The 16,640-nt window shown below is 41.8% G+C and overlaps 2 protein-coding genes across 3 annotated transcripts; one reads left to right on the top strand and one right to left on the bottom strand.

Moving 5' to 3' along the window:
• The first annotated feature begins 25 nt into the window (after positions 1-25).
• On the top strand, positions 26-3,419 carry LOC127370472 (rhodopsin). Of its 2 annotated transcripts, XM_051412560.1 has the most exons (2): positions 26-1,177; positions 1,354-3,419. In XM_051412560.1, the coding sequence occupies exon 2, from the start codon at positions 1,491-1,493 to the stop codon at positions 2,442-2,444; it is 954 nt and encodes a 317-aa protein (XP_051268520.1). In that variant the 5' UTR covers positions 26-1,177; positions 1,354-1,490; the 3' UTR covers positions 2,445-3,419. The 2 variants fall into 2 exon arrangements, with proteins under 2 accessions (XP_051268520.1, XP_051268518.1); XM_051412558.1 differs by lacking the exon at positions 26-1,177 and having other exon boundaries at positions 1,184-3,419.
• A 216-nt stretch (positions 3,420-3,635) lies between these two features.
• Positions 3,636-16,474, bottom strand: nup155 (nucleoporin 155). Its single transcript, XM_051412556.1, has 34 exons — positions 16,325-16,474; positions 15,914-16,081; positions 14,891-15,028; positions 14,675-14,771; positions 14,508-14,578; positions 14,326-14,418; positions 13,516-13,779; positions 13,353-13,426; positions 13,157-13,248; positions 12,920-13,017; positions 12,655-12,822; positions 12,419-12,519; positions 12,085-12,255; positions 11,870-11,980; positions 11,537-11,631; positions 11,356-11,441; positions 10,988-11,129; positions 10,763-10,829; positions 10,540-10,655; positions 10,219-10,322; positions 9,874-10,007; positions 9,511-9,702; positions 9,099-9,237; positions 8,847-8,982; positions 8,598-8,751; positions 8,402-8,506; positions 8,077-8,231; positions 7,738-7,867; positions 7,538-7,651; positions 7,318-7,438; positions 7,094-7,204; positions 6,599-6,735; positions 6,365-6,471; positions 3,636-4,966 (listed from the first exon to the last, which is right to left on the bottom strand). Exons 2-34 carry the CDS (start codon positions 16,053-16,055, stop codon positions 4,828-4,830), a joined length of 4,104 nt encoding a protein of 1,367 aa, XP_051268516.1. The 5' UTR covers positions 16,056-16,081; positions 16,325-16,474; the 3' UTR covers positions 3,636-4,827.
• Positions 16,475-16,640: the final 166 nt, after the last annotated feature.

Here is a 16,640-nt window from a genome sequence, read left to right as displayed (position 1 = left end):
GTCCCGGCAGGAAGGCAGGCAGCGGCTCACAGATGCCGCCTCTGGTTTATCCCAAAGGTGGAGCTTTTACTCCCGAATCACGTGAAACACTACACTACACTGAGAGCCCACGCTGGGAGCCGGAGGACATGCTTATTCCTCTTTTAAAACATAGGATGAAATGTATTGTTAGTCCCTGCTATCCCATTATATTAGTATACAACCATGTCCACTGTTAGTTATTAATAGCACGCAAAACTTGATAGTAAAAACAGTAATAGTAGGTTATATATTTTAGGTTATATGGGTTGAAGACCAGGTACAATCAGTGGTTAATGGTGGTTATTATTATAATCCATTAATAGGACCACATTTTGGATGCCAGGCTGTGGAAACTCACTCTTCCAGCATTGCTTCTGCTTTGTGTTTTTATTTATTTAATTTAACAGGAAGACCAATGGACCAGTTCACTTCTGGAAGAGCTTTGCAGAGCCTCTGGACCCACATAGCCTAGCCTACATGATGACTTATTTACATTCATAAATGAAAAAGAAAGTGGTACCAAAAGTTCCAGAGACCTCTTAAAGGGGCAATGGCACACTTTTCAGACATTTCCTGTGTTTGTTTATTTGTGAAGATTAAAAAAAAAAAACAGTGAGAAAATCACATTTTTTCCTGCCACAGGGGTGTGAAATCAGCTGCTGCTGCATGGAGAAATAGTAGTGTGCAAAGTGTGCAAAGTGTACTCACTTTGTGCAGCTGTACAAGGACAATTTAATTTCATACACACATTCAAAAACAGTTGAGGAGATTAATATCCCAATTGCATTCAGGATTTTTAAACAAAACTAAGTACATAACAGTCAGTGTCTCTTTAGTCACATTCTGCAACAACAAAAAAAGCACAAACTGAGCTGCACTAGAGCACAGGAATAACACTGGTGAGATGATAAAATGAGTGGCATTCCCCTTAAAGTGATCCTACAGTATAGAGAGTAATTCAGGTCATAAGTAGGACTCTGAGCTTTAACTCGTGGCTCTTCAGGGATTTCCAGTTTCTCTGTCAATCTGACAGTAGATCATAGTCCACTTTCTGTCAGAAGAAGCTCCTTGGGAGGGCCTGTCGTGAGAAGAATACGCCTCCATCTCAGTGGGACTAGGCTATATGATGAAGGCTCCTTGACGGATAAACAAAATGGTAAGACGTCGTTTGAACTCTACAGTATGATTGGGTTTGGCTCTTTACCCTCCTCTATAAATTTCCATGAACCAAACCACACTGAAGACTGAGTGAAGTTGTCACGTGATCTTGTGAGACGATGGATGCAGACGAGTTGATTGAAGCCCTTATCAGAGCATTCATGTTTCTGGCAGGGATCCTGGGAAACAACTGGCTGGCTATACGCTCCCTGCCCGGGCAGAAATCTGGCATCCGCACCAACGAGGTCCTTTTCATCAACCTTGCTGTCTCCAACCTCATCACCAACTACCTGGTGGACCTGCCTGACACCATGGCAGATTTCGCTGGACGCTGGTTCCTGGGGGAAACCTTCTGTGGCGTGTTTCGTTTCTGTGCTGACCTATCTGAAACCAGCAGCATCTATACAACCTTCTTCATCAGTGCTTTCTGGCACCAGAAGCTTGTTGGCTCCCTGAAACGAGGAGGTGCACCGGTGCGGCTGGATAGCCTGCGCTTGGTGGGTTGTCTGCTGGCTGGGAGCTGGATGGTGGCTGTGGTTTTCAGTATCCCACACTTCTTCTTTGTCACAGTGGAAGGGGGAAATGAGAGCTACGATGACTGTGTAGAAGTCTTCCCTAACGCAGTCGCCAGGCAAACCTATGAGATCTTTTATTTAACCCTGGCTAACGCTCTCCCTGTTGCTGGAATTGTATTTGCCAGTGTTCAGATTGTCATCACTCTGCTCCAAAACCAGCAACGCATACAGAGTCATAATACTGACGCTACCAAGGAGATGGTTAAGGATGAAAACAAGAGCACTGAAAACAGAAATGAGAAGTCAGTCAGTGCTGTTAATGGTCCAGACCCCTCAAAAGATCAGAAAGATTCTGCATCCCCAACCCCTGTTTATATAGGTGTGCCTGCGTCTTCCTGTCCAAACGGAGAGCTGCTGGGTCACAGCTCCAACAGCTCTCCCCTCAACAGTGAAACGAACACAGACAGCAGAGTTGGAGCTCCACCAAATGTTTCAAGGCCCAGCCAGATGCCAGCTAAGCCGAGTCCAGGCTCAAGCTCTCAGGTGAGGGCAGCCAAGAGCGTGGTGGCTGTAGCCAGCGTGTTCCTGGTTTGCTGGCTGACTCATCTGCTTCTGCGCATCACTAACAACATCCACACCTCGTCGATAGTGGTGGAGGTGGCCAGTTATATCGCAGCCTCCTACACCAGCATCATCCCCTACATATTCCTGTACGGAGTGAAAAAGCTTTCTTGCCCGTGCAAAAGATAGAAAAGTGTGCGTGACATTTAGCTTCTAATCTTGGATGTAATGCGTGGTTATGTATATCTGATCTTCACTGTACTGCTTCTCTAATCTAATTCTCAAGATATCCTAAAACCTCTATTGATCTATTGTCACTCATCCACTCAGAAATGTCCTCCTACGTCATTTTTTTTTTACTCACATTATCTGTTAACCTGTTATTAAAAATCTGTCACGATTGGCCCTTTGAAAAATAAAAGTATCCATCAGTTGTACAAGAATCTGTAGAAGAGGGAATGAAAACGTGTGGCTTAAGTGCAAAGCTCTCTGTCTGTTATGAGCTAATCTGCTATCAATATGGTTTTAAATAATCTCTAGGATGCGCTGAGATGTATTTAAAAAACACATACATACATTTCCTCACTGTGAGGATTTGCTGCAGGTTTTTTTTTTCTTTGCTATTTTAAACCAGACATGGAATTTATTTCCATACATATATTTATTGAGGAAATAAGCTTCAGGTTAATATATATTGAACATCATTATTAGTTGCAGCCCTAAACGTTTTATCACCTTACATATCACCCCTGTTGCTTCTGGTGTGTTTTCTCAAAAGATGCAAGTTTTTAACTTTACTCTGACATAAATGTAAGAACAAAAATGGGGAAAAGCAGTATTTTAACTCATTTTAAACAAATAATTAACATTTAAACCTTATCCCCTTTGCATCATTTATGTCTGCCAGAGTACAACATACATATGATATACTATAAATGTGTTATTTTTGCTTTTTACCTTATTTCATACTTTGGCACTTGTTCAGTCTTTCACGTCTCAACTACGAATGACGGTGTAACTTTATTTTGACCAAACACATGAATCACACTGCAGCACAAATGTATTCTAGCTACATGTTGTGCACAAAGATGCTTAAACTCACACTAAACATTTTAAGTGACTCGCTTCATGGATTTTTAATGCATTTCTTGTTAAAACAGCATGTTGAGCAGGAGTATAATGTGTGGTGGAATAATTCATAAGTCTAACTTTATGATGATGCGCTTAAGTTAGTTTAATTTGATGGAAAGATTGGTATTGTTCACACTGATTGTTTTATTAGCTGACGTCTTATGTGATAAAAGTTATGTATGGTATACTTTATTGGTACTTGTGTAAGTGCACTGACTCACTGACTGACTCAGAGAAATCAACTCAGCATTAAGTAAAAATTGTTTTATTTTGCATGGGGCTAGAAATTAAACATAATTGTGTACCAGAGTGCACAGCTAATTGGAGAAAAAGATGTTTAGCAATCACTGCCCTGTTGGTGATGACTGTAAGAAATCCTGAGTGCCATTTTCAATTAAAGATAATTACATAAACACAAACAGTGACGACATTTAGTCCCATTATTTGACACCCTCTGCAGTGTCAAATTATCAGCCCAAAGCAATTAAATCCTCTTTTTTGCTGTTAATCATTTGTTGAATTTAACACAAAACTGTGCCCGAGAAGTTTTGTTGGTTCACAGGTAACAACTAGTTTCTGTAGTGTTTTCAAAAACATCCCTGCACACAAAAGCAATGACAAGTTTTATTTCTTTATAAAAATGTTTTATGATTTTTTTTCCTTAACGCAGGCCAAAGTTTTCAGTGTAGTACTGTGAACTGCACCATGTTAAAAAAAAATTCTACACTCAAAACAATCACATTAGCACTCATACACAACAGCATTGTTAAATTTCTCACCCATGTAGGAAAAACGCGCACTGTAAATAATACACAAGAAAAAAAAGATTTTTAGGTGTGTGTGCATGACCTTTGGCAGAAGAGATGACATTATGGCCACGTTATGTACATAATTACAACATCCAACACTAAACTGTTTGTTTGGAGGCAAATGTAGAACAATCAAAATGATTCCCCTGTGATCAAAAGGCTTTAGTCGGGTATATTTACCAAGTGGACTCATAAAAACTTTCCCAAATCAATTGTCTCGTACAAGTGCAATTTCAATATATGAAAACTGAGTGATTTCATGTCTTTATAAACACAGGAAAAACTGAAATATCTTGTCGTATCTAACACAGTTATTTGCACACAATGCAAATAAGCAACAGTGTCTTGCTTATTGTTGTATTTCAGCACAATGTTTAGACTTATAACAAAATGTATTAAATAAGTTATAAAACTTGTATCTTCGGTCTCATCTTTATCAAAACACTTCACTGCCAACTGCTCCGACCGGCCCAACAACAAGCACTTGCCAACCTGCAACATATCACGCTGAAGAGAAAAAGAGGTGTGCTGATTATGTACTCGTGCTTTTAATCAGCTATTTAATTAAGGCCAGCAGTGCAAGATCCAGAGGTCACCTTTCCCTTGTCCTGTGAAGAATGTTATTAGTAACATCAGTGGAGCTTCTCCAGCTTCGCCTGCAGCGACTTGAAGTTGCCGATGGTTTGTTGGAGGGCCGAGTTTGGGCTCAGAGACTGCAGCTCCACAAGGTATCCACAGATGTTGTCCAGACAAACGTTAGTGAATCGGCGTCTGAAATGGAGGGAAACAAGCTGTTGAAAGGACTTTACTGCAGGTTTTGAGAATGTCAGTAACACACTAGGCACATTTAAGCAGCAGTCAAATCAAATAGGGATGTTCCAGTTTGTCTTTTAAGTGCAAACTGTTAGCTTGCTGAGCTGTGGTGGAGGGAAAATAACACAAAGAGGCACATGTGTACTAAAAAGAACTTAAATTTGGAAGATATCCAGTTGATTTTGGTTCAAGCTGCTGAATCCTCATATTGGGATGCAGTACGTATTTTTACACAGAATAATGACTGTGGATTTCTTCCCAGCCAGTATGGACAGGAGGAACAATTACAGAGACCAGTAGATATGAACAGATTGGGAAATTGTGGGGTGATACCGATGTTTAATATAACAATTTGGCTGATAGATGATGTTTTTTCTTGCTATTTATTCACTATTTTGTGCCAGACAAAGAACTCTACAAAGATAAGCATATGTGCCTTGTTGCAGCTCAGTATATTTCTCTTCTCATCCAAGATGTGAGATGCAAGGCTGAGCCGCAACTGACTGTGGAGCACATCGGTATTTTTGAGCCAGTGCTGGAAAACGGAGGCGATTATTTCTCCAATATTTGTGTTGGAAATAACCAACACATCCTTTGGCCAGTGTAATTTTTATGCAACACAAAACATACCACTAACATTGGTGAGTGCCATAAGTGCCACAATAAGCAGATGTCAGTCAACAAGGCAAATATAGGCTGATGTTGGGCTGATATATTGGTGCATCCCTAGAGACCAGTAAACCATTCAGTGTACATATGGGCATGAGAGTATTGTTTTCAGACAGATGACAAATGTGAACCTATCCTTTAAACAAACAACCCCCAGCTACAGGTAGTTCTGACACAAAGCTATCTGAATTCACAGAGAAATGATCATGACACAAACTATAAGCATCAAGCTTTAGAGGGCATTTGGAGTTTTAGATCTGTCTGTCTAGTGTCTCTGACTGCCTGAATGTATCTGCTGTTGATGGCACACAACTGATTGACAGAGACGATGTGTTGCCTAGAAACAGCAAAAATGCCTCTCGCTGAATTTTTGCTGCCCTCACTGGAGATGCTGTTTTTCAAGATTTTAAGGTTCATCGAACTAACCATGTTTTTAAGCATTCTTCCTCCTGTGTAGACAGTGGAAGGTTTAATCCAACTACAGTTCATCTAGAGGAGCTTATAATAAAGTCAGTGAAGGGGGAGGGTTCTTGTCTTGCTAAAGGGCAGTTTGGCAGGATACATTCATTTTCACAGGGATTTTAGCCAGCGACGATATGCTCATGCTAATGTCTCTGTGAACACAAGGCCAACACTACGGCGCCAACTACAGACCAGCAGCTGAACAGCAGCTCAGACAGTGATTACCTGTCATAGGTTGGTACTCTGCTGGGATCATCCACATATCCTGACAGCAGCACGTGGATACACTCCACCAAGTGGAGAGGTTTCTTCAGCCGCTGCCAACAGGGATCCTACAGGTCGATGGATCAAGAGACAATTTAATTCCTCAATCCGCAAAAGCTGCAACTGCTGCTTATAATTGTGTACACTCATTTGAATGAATCTGAAAAAGTCATGCATTGAAACTTTTATCTGTACCCGAGTTTTGAAGAGTTGGTCATAGACCTCCAGAAGACGCGGCAACTGCACTCCAATCTCCTGCATGGTGGAGGTGACGAAGCCCACGTCCCAGTTCAATCGACACACCTCCTGCTCCAAGAACTTCACTAGGAACTCTACAATCACAGGACACATCCGCACTTATTACGCTGCATACTCATCAGTTTGTTCATTGCTGGGGAAAATGTGTTCTGATGTCTGATTCTGTACCAGTACCAAGGATGGATAGAAAATTAATCATTGTCTCCACAGAGGGGACAAGTTTGAACAGGCTGGTTGTAATCAGTGGATAATTAAGCAATCACTTCGAGCACCAGTGTGACCCTGCAGACCTGTACCACAGAGACATGCTGACATAAATGATGCAAAGGGGATAACTAATTATATTACTGTTAACAAAACAGTAAACAGCAAGCTGGAAAATTATAACAAGAGGAAAACTGAACATAATTACAGCAGGGTATGAATGCTTACCCAGAGGGAAATATCTTGGTGTTCCAGCATAAATCTTCCCCAGTGATACCAGTTTCAAACTGAGAGACCTCATCCTGTCTATTGGACTCATGGCCACGCTGTCTCCCAGTTCTAGAAAAGACAAAGTTATCACTGACACATCACATACCAGCATGTGAAGGGTATTTTCAAAAATGGTTTCGGGGCAATTTTGTTATTTTAAGAGGTGTTGACATTTTACTTGCCTTTCTCCATGATCTCCTGCCACAGCGAGTGCACCAGGATTGGGTCAGAGTGTCCTGCGCAGTGAATGATTGCCAGCTTGCACTCGGACAATTTGAAATGGTCAGCAAATTCCCCGTAGAGCTACAAGAGAGAATATTATTCGGCATTTATAAACATTTTCCATTCATTGTAATGGCAATTCTTAATAATCCCTGATCATAATTTTTCTGCTTGTGTTACCTTGGTGATGTCCATGAGCTCAGAGTCCAACTGAGAGATGACATTCTTGACTGAGGGATGATGGGAGTACTGTCTGATCAGGGTCTCCTGAATCTGTACTTGGATGCGCACCAGCTGGGGAGGGGAACAAAATACATCACTAAATTTCATACGAGGATCACACCTAGATTTCTTTACTGTGATCACCGCCACATACGTACCTCCATCTTTTCCTCAAGCTCGTGAAGGAACTCTCCATCAGATGCCTGAGCAGAGATGCAGGAGGAGCTCTTAGCAGACAGGATGGCTCGGGCGATATACTCCAAACGCTGCTTCAATGAGATCTCTGTGCTGCATGTTGACAAAAAGATACTTTTTTTCTCTCCATCTCTTCACTTCAAATGTTATTAGCAATTTATTATCATAAATAAAGACATATTGTATAAACACGGTATATGTGGTAACTCAGGGTTGTAATTTTTTCCCCTGGTGATATGATAGGTGATAATATTGGGATAATAATTCAGAATGAATCTTAATATCCAGTTATGTGTCCAAACCTGTGCATGTCAGCGAGACGGGCCAATACATGAGATGCTTTGCCAAAGTTGCGGTTCTTCTCGTAGTAGCGCCACAACAGGTCCATATTGTGCACCTTACTCTGGTCCTGCTTGATCATATGCATCAGATGTTCCTCCAGGTATGGGGAATTTACCTAGACAACACAGGACAAATAAAAAGGACAGCTATGAGACAGATGGCATGAAATTATACTAACAATGCAAATAGACATACTAGGGATTTGAAAAAAAGGAAAAAGAAAACAATAAGCCTGGATATACAATTTGCACAGACAGGAACTACAAACAGAAAACAACACACTACCTCTAGCAGCTTGTCAGTCAGGTCGGCCTGAATCAGCCAGTTGTACAGAGCGATGTGAAACAGCTCATCCTGAGACCTCTGGGCCAGACCAAGTATCTGCTCAAACTGCAAGGAAACAACATATTTTCATTAATAATGCAGATCATGTGTGCTGCTGTGACAAGAAATAAGAGTCAACTGTCCCCTTCTTACTCACATGAGCTGTTGCTTCTTCATTACTGAGCATATTAGGGTCAGAGGTCATGACAGGAGGCCCAGGCTGCTTAGGGACGCTGGGCGACTGAGGGGCAGCTTTGCTCTGGTTCACCAGCTCCTGCATGGTGTCTGTGATGCACTTGTAACACGAAAGTCTGGAGCAGAGACAGGAGGGATGAAAAATGTTGGTGACAATCAGCTAAATTAGCAATCAATGATGCTGAATGTGTGAACTACTCTATTGGGTTACCTTTCCTGGAAGGCCTGCTGTCCCACTCTGTCGTCCTCAGGCTCTCCGTTCTTGTAGAAGTGGGGCCCCAGTCTCTGTGGATCCTTCTTATCTGCAGCTGTGAGGCACAACTCAAGGACCCCCTCGTAGAAACGCACTGAGACAGTTTAACAGTTTTTTAGTGTCAAAAAAATAAATAAGACCATTATTAACATATCGAATACATAAATACAGAGCAAATACAGAAAACGGAATAGGATTTTGTGTCCCTACCTTGTCTGTACTGGGAGCAGACCAGCGGCAGGTCAGTGTGTTGGCTGATCTGCTGATAGAGCCGTAGAGACTCCCTCAGTGTTCTCTCCTTATCGGCTTTATTCTGAATCTGCTTGGAGCTCTGCAGCAACTCATTAGCCTAAGTGGGAGACAAAGGCAACAAATTCAGTATAAAAGAGACATGAATCAATGTCGGTAAATCAATACCTTTTTATGACCTTGATGACCCCCAAATTATCCCAAACACTGCAAGAAATGTAAAAGCACCAAAGACATCAATAAAACAGACCTCTGAGTCTGTTTTACAGATAGACACATTTAACTATATCTGGTACCTTTTAAAGGTCTTAATTCAGCTCAGAATATTTTTAACTTTAAAGGACCCAAAAACACTATGTTTGTGTGTATGTACCTTGGAGCAAACATTGTCATCACTGCTGTACAACAGGGGACAGATGTCCCGCAGGTGATTGCTGATGGCATCCACAGAAGCATTATCTTTGATATAGACATTAATGACTGCTGTGATGAGCGCTCCAGACAGCTCCTTGCCTCGGATCACAACATCCTTAAAACTTGCTCCCTTCATCTGCTCTTGAAACTCCTACAAACACAGAAGAAAAGTGGCAGAGTGAGTAGTGAGCACTTCACATTGTACACCAGGTCTTGGGCCGAAAAACATAAAACGTATTTGGATGGTGGTGAATATTGCAGTGATGGTGTAAGGGCTTCTGCTATTGTCCTACAGAAGAAGTGTTTGTGTGTAACCATTTACCTTTGGCAGCTCAGACATAATGAGGCTGAATTGATGATCACACAGAAGCTTCCAGAGGGCCAGGGTCTGATAGGAGCGATGCACTAACTGCTGTATACCCTGCAGGGATACTTTCTCATAGACCTGAGCCTTGGCTGGATGCAGATGGAAACACAAAGAGGCAAGAGTTACAGGAATTTGTGTTTCACCCTCATCACTGATGCCTTTATTCCTTCAAAGTAAATCACTTTTCATCTTTTGTTGGTACATCAAAGTTCCACATCTTGAATAAGATACTTGATACTTGGGACATTGATTCTCATGACAATATTCAGGAAAATATGGAAACCTGCACTCATAACTCACTGTGATATTTCCTCTGGAGCTCCTGCTGGACCTGCTGAGAACTGGCTCCGTCAGGACGCATAAATCCAAGCAGCCTTTGCTGCAGGTTGGCAGGGGAGCTAAAACTAACAGGGAGCAGAACAGATGTTATTCAGGAGGGATGGAAAACAAGACAGAGTTTTATAAAATAATCTATTTATTTATATACTTTCTATTTATTTATAGCAAGTTATGGTCTGATCAGGAAAGATGTATGCCGATGTGTTTAAGAACTAGCAGAACCTTCTAAGGCACATCAGTTAGTTAAATGTAAGCCTAAGCAAGCAGAGAAGGAGCTCATACCTTGCAGCACCTAGAGAGGATGGACTGAACTGAGAGTTTTTATCAAGAAACTCCCGCAAACCACAGAGTTCCAGAAGTACTGCCTCCAGATCAAACAAACCAACGCTGCTTTCCAACTGTGGGAACAACAGATAACATTTAGAACCACTTCTAGCCTAATTTTAACAACTTATAATCACTATTAAACTGTTAAATACATGCCTGGTGCGATTATGATACTTACAATACTGACAGTCTGATTTCCTTTGCTTATGGTTTTCTCAACTGCAAGGCTGCCATCCCAAATATTTCTGTTGGAGTTAAGTCAGCAAGGAGAGAAATACATGTTGATCAGTATGGACACCATCATCACATATCTGTATCCCCAACTCTGACTAAAGAGACATATTTAGGTTCTCACCCAGAAAAGGGATTCAAAATATGTCAGTGTGACAAAGAATGTATTTACCCAAGAATGCGAGCAAAGTAGATGCAGATGCCGTTGTGTTTCCCTGAGAAAATCACCTCTGGGCCAGCTGACATGGGTGTGATGGGGGCAGACCCAGAGTACATTGGTGCAAAAGGTGTGGCCAAGGCAGGGGGCACAATGCCTGATGGGAGAGTGACAAGAAGTACAAAGGGTTAAACATTTATTTTGGTATAATATCAAATGTCATGTTTGAATTTTGTTTGCATATCCTGTTTAGCCAATTAGTCAATACTTGCAGATATGGTAGTGTAATGTAAGAGCCTTTACACAATGTCTCAGGAGTTTAAGCTCCCATATTTTGTCTTTTTCACCCCAGGCCAGGTGGGGAGTATTTACTTATCATTTACCTGGTGCTGGAGAACTCATCACAGGTCCAACATTACTGGGAGATGTCATGGCTGCAGGGAATCTCATCTGTGCTTCTCCTCCATATCTGATCACAACAACCAGAGAAGAACGGCTTTTAGTTTGTGCTCAGTGTGAGTAAGCGAAAGTCTAGGCGTGTGTATAAACAAAGTTATCTGTTACCTGAAAAAGGCTCTGGTGGCCCACTGTGAAACCTCTCTGTCACAAGCAGCACTGGAACAACCCAGGATCAGTGATGTGGCACAAGCCTGCTCCTCCTATACAGAACAGAAAAATAAAATATATACTATATGTGTGTGTGTGTGTGTGTGTGTGTGTGTGTGTGTGTGTGTGTGTGAGAAAGAGAAAAACATGCCTGGACACTGGTTTAAGTCTGCATGCCTTAATCCTGTCACGTTGTGTAACCTTAAACCACGCATGTGTGTCATGCATAAGCTTAAGAGTAAAGGTCATGATAAGGGGATTACAAAATATTGACATTATTATGCTTTGTACCCTGTGCAGCTTGAAGAAGCGTTCAACCTCTTCACTTTCTCCTCCAGCGCAGCTCACCAGCAGGTGACGGAGCTGGTCCACTGGCCTCAGTTTTTGGAAGATATGACTCCCCTGCATGACAGCAAGGAGTTTACACTTAGTATACAAAATTAAAACACTGTTCTGGCAAGATTGAGCCATAATGTGACATAATGAATCATGACAGCAGCTTGAACCTTTGCAGAGAGAAGGACAAACTTCTGCGGAGGGATATTGTGCTGCTGGACAACCACAGGTGAATCAGTGATGGGGATTTGGTCCTTGTTCAGAAGAGTAGAAATCTTGATTGGCCTCTCCTCATTGAGGGCGCAAAGAGCCCAAGAGTGTCCATCTACATTAGACATCATCTGTAGCAGAACACAGAAGTAAGAGAGGCACATTGAAAGATTTGTATTAACCAGTGAATTCTGTATACACAGGGTGCACTACGGAGGAGCAATCAATTGTATTTACACAACTAAAGCGACACCTAAAATTTTAATCAATTTATTCGGTTTCATTTGTGCCTACCTGAGTCTCCATCAAGGGTTTTTTGAAGGGGAAGGAGTCATGGTTGATGCACCACAGAATGTCACTGTCCTCTGTCTCAGAAGCAGCCATTAAGAGAACGCCTGCAAGATTTAAAATAAAGAAAAGACAAAATGGTATTACAGGAGCTCTAGATTATTGGCACCAGTGTGCCTGTACACTGGTGAGCTGAACATAGCATTAAAAGTTAAAAGGATAGCAGATAAAATTGTTTTTACCTTTACTGTGTAGTGCCTTATGGACCTTTGCAGGTTTCTCTAGGGTTGAAGATGCAGAAAACCCTGGTGGCAGACGGACATGGACCAAAGCTAGCAGGCTGGGTCGAAATGCCATGTGCCTCTGGTGTGGAGACGCAAAAGGTGTGGTGCTGAAGTAGAGACGGACACCTACAGAACACAGGCACGCATTAAAAGGTTAGACATTATATTCCCCTATACGTATCCTACTATTTTTGCATCTTCACAACTGTCCTGTAATCTTTACCTGCATGAGTGACAGCGAGCAGGTGACAGTCTGAGGACTCAGATCTGTCAATCACAGAGATCTGGACAATAGGTTTGAAGACAGAACGATCAATTGTCCTGCAAAGGAAGGAGAGTTTCAAGATAACAAGAAAAAAAACATTATTTCTTCTCTATGGAGGACAATTAATGAGGGATGTACAAGAGCCATGTTTGAGGCGAAAGACACATGTTTGAGGTTCAACAAACCTGCACATACCTTGCTATGTTTCCAGCAGCCGCAACTATAGAGCTCTGTGACATGGTTGCCACACGACTCATTCCCTGCCCATCAGCACCGAGGTCATACACCTGAGAAACAGACAAATTGTTAATTATTTCAGAACCCTGACAATCACCACAGATTCAATCAATCATGTATGTATAACTGACATGCAATTCACTAATCCCCATACCTGCAGGACACCTTTCTCAGAGCGTGTGAATAGTGTGTTGCGGGAGTTATCAATAGCAATCTGCACAATGGGGTCTGTGGAGCACAAAGGCGACAAAAGGTTACAGTGAAGTTAAATCGAGGAACTCTTACACTCCAAATAGAAATGTGTCCCCCCTCCTTACCATCTTCAGAAAAGGAGAACTGGAGCACAGAGGGGACGAGAAAGGACAGAGAGCTTTTGGAGTGGTTGATTTTTCTGCAGCGCTGGCTCAGCCATCCTGCCTCAGCCTGGTAAGCTATCTCATAGAGGCAGCCGTCCTTTCCTGCCATAAAGATGCGCCCCAGGTCTGTGGAGGTGATGGATAAGATGTAGGTGTTGTCTGTGGGGATTGAGAAGAGGGGGTCTGGAAGCAGCTGCATCCCACCAGACATGCTGTCATTCAACCCTACAATAAAAGCAAGGGAGACACAAAGATGACCCAGATAAACCAGCACAGGTACATGAGGATATTAATAGCAGCAAACAAAACCTAGCAAGAATATGGAATATGACATCTCTCACAATTTATTTATTGTCGTCATATCTAACCCTGATGTCTATAAAAGTACCATATCAATTAAATACAGCATGTATCTTAACAGACTTAGTGAAACAGTTACAATAGGACAGGGTTTTGGTAAAACAGCTGTACTTATGCTGCACATTTGCCTAGCTTATGAATATCCGGCACTTGCTTGTACATATCAGACTATGTAAGTAACAACGTATTTAGCTTGTGCCTGTCAGCTGCTATGACTAGCGCGCCACTTGCAGTTTTAAAGCAGTTGGACGTATTTTACAGTACAGCAGAAAATTATCATATTATTACAGGACTCAGTACAAGGTTAAACTCTTAAAACTAAAATTTCAATTAATTTGAGAGAAGCTGGCATCACATGACGGAACAACTGAAATGCTCTGTCACTGTGATTAGGTGATAGGAGGGACTCACCAGCCTGGCTCTTGGGGAAGCTCAGCCCGAGGATCACTACATCCACAGAAGTGGCCAGTACTAAGAGGTAGTGAATGTGTGGCTGTAAAATCCCTAAGAAGAAAAACACAACATTACAATACAACATTACTCCGAAAAGAAAAAACTAAATAAATAAAGTTTAGGAGTTTAATTACACACACCTTGTTTTGGTTTTACAAGGCCCACCGCCAGAATGGTTTCAATAAGGCCATCAAAATAGGCCACATCTCCTCTGAACATATCAGAAAAAATAAATATCAAGTCTTAACTCCAGGTTTATGAAAAATGAATACTGAACGTTGTCAGTCTATAGGTTACGTGTACTCACCCATCTTCATAATTCCACATGAAGATGTCATTGTCAATAGTGAGCCAAGCTCGACAGATCTCAGGAAAAACTCCCATCATGCAGTTACATTGCATATCTGTAAAATGGTTAAGTTGAAACTCATAGCAATCAGCGTAACATTTTTACTACATGTCTAGGGGAAACCTCGGGATCCATCCCAATGCATTTTATTAGCTTAAATGACCAAAAGGATACGGCTGAACTGCTCCACCAGCTCCGGTGGCAGAGGGACTCGGCGGACTGCGCTGAGCTCCGGCAGATTTGGTACACTGAGTAAACCCGGCCCCTGGAGGGGGTAGTCCATGTCCGACACTCCAGAGAGGGACGGCATATCTATCAATACAATCAACAACAAGTCTGATTAGGCACCATCCCCAGACCAAATTATGTAGCCCAATCATAATTCACATCATGTATACATACAAATTCCTTCATAGCATAAAAAAAGTCAAAGGGACATATTTTACCACATTTTGTTTTCTACTAATTGAAATGTGTTTCCCTTGTATAGTATGGTATATAAATCTGGTCAACCATCGTCAATCTCCGCCTGCTTATGCCAATTATAAAATGTAAGACCCATTTTATTATAGTGTATTCTGCATTAAATATTGAAGAAGAGATATCTGCCAGCCTGTATTGGTTCCACGTCAACCCAAATTTCAAACCCTTTCAACTTTGTGCTCGAAAACATGTTCATTTAAGAGGGAAACAGCCACAAAAAGACATGACATAGGTGTAAACAACAGATACCTCAGTTCTGTATAAAAATCTGGTTGGTGTTTAGTCTTCCTCCTTTTACAGTTACAGACTGAAGAGCTCATATAATAAAGGTGTCTTATCATGAGCTGATGTGTAAAATGTATCAAAATATTTTGATATGGCTTGAAAATCACTGTTTTCTATAATATATGAACACATTTTGTCAGGAAATGACAACTTTTTTTATGCATTACACGATACAACAATAAAGGTCTCATTCCACAAATCTTTCACGGGTTGTTCTTCTTTATGTATAAACAACATTTAAAAAGCACCAGCAGTAACTACCTTTATCTGTATCAAAGCTTTGGTGTCATACTTTTAATCAACACTGTCCAACCTCCTACTGTCTCCTGCAATTCGTAGTTTGGCATGGAAGATCTAGTGTAAACAAAACAGCTAGTTTTCAGCTACTTGGCTTCCCTCTCTTCTGCCGCGTCCCTACACATGACTTACTGTGAGAGGGGACGCTGAGCAGTTCCGACAGGTCGGGAAAGCAGCGATCATCCTGCAGGTGTCTGTCTATTAACCGGGCAGAGTTTTCCAAGGCTTCGGCGAGTGCTGCTGCGGGGCTGCTGGGTCCAGAGCCGGACGGCATGGCTGCGCTAACCACCGCTAACTTATCTGCAGGGAAGAGCGTCAGCACAGTTAGGCGAGATGTCGTATAATGGAGAAACATAACGCCGACCTCACAACAAGAAGTTAAATGTTCCTGTGATACGGTGCTAGCTGGTGTTAGCAAGAACGCCGGTTAGTTAGCTGGCTGTTAGCATTACACATTAAACCCTTCCAATGTAACGTAGCATGCAAGCTAAAGGCTAGCTAAGTGCGAAACACAAGTGTTTTAAAGTGAACTCGTTGCTTTACCCGACTGAAACGACTCCGCGTGGTATTGAGTTATTTGGCTAAGAAGTTTTTTTTCACCAATTCAGCAGCAACATTTAAACAAACACATCCAACAACTAGCAGCCCGCCAACCTCATGCGCAGCGGCAGAGGTGAAAGGGTCTTTTCCGGTAGCTGGTGATCGTCTTCTTCGTCTCCTTAATTTTCCGCAGACCGGGGCCAAGTGCAGCGTTGTGCTGCCACCCACCGGTCGGTGTCATTTTAAACACGTCCTTATAGAATATATATCTTAATATAGTTATATATGCAACAAGTTGAAGTGAAGAGGTTTTATACAT

This window comes from Dicentrarchus labrax, unplaced genomic scaffold (genome assembly GCF_905237075.1).
Source record: "Dicentrarchus labrax unplaced genomic scaffold, dlabrax2021, whole genome shotgun sequence".
NCBI lineage: Eukaryota > Metazoa > Chordata > Actinopteri > Moronidae > Dicentrarchus > Dicentrarchus labrax.
The sequence above is the reverse complement of the archived record's forward strand: the minus strand, read 5'-3'. Positions and strand labels throughout refer to the sequence as shown.

Bases quoted from the DNA above. Each gene is read 5' to 3' on its own strand.
- LOC127370472 (XM_051412558.1), top strand. From the start codon at position 1,299: ATGGATGCAGACGAGTTGATTGAAGCCCTTATCAGAGCATTCATGTTT.
- nup155 (XM_051412556.1), bottom strand. From the start codon at position 16,055: ATGCCGTCCGGCTCTGGACCCAGCAGCCCCGCAGCAGCACTCGCCGAA. The intron at 10,830-10,987 runs GTAAATACATTC...TAACTCCAACAG, and splicing joins TACTTTGCTCGCATTCTTGG to AAATATTTGGGATGGCAGCC. The intron at 7,439-7,537 runs GTAACACAAGCA...TCTCTCTTGTAG, and splicing joins AGCTCATGGACATCACCAAG to CTCTACGGGGAATTTGCTGA.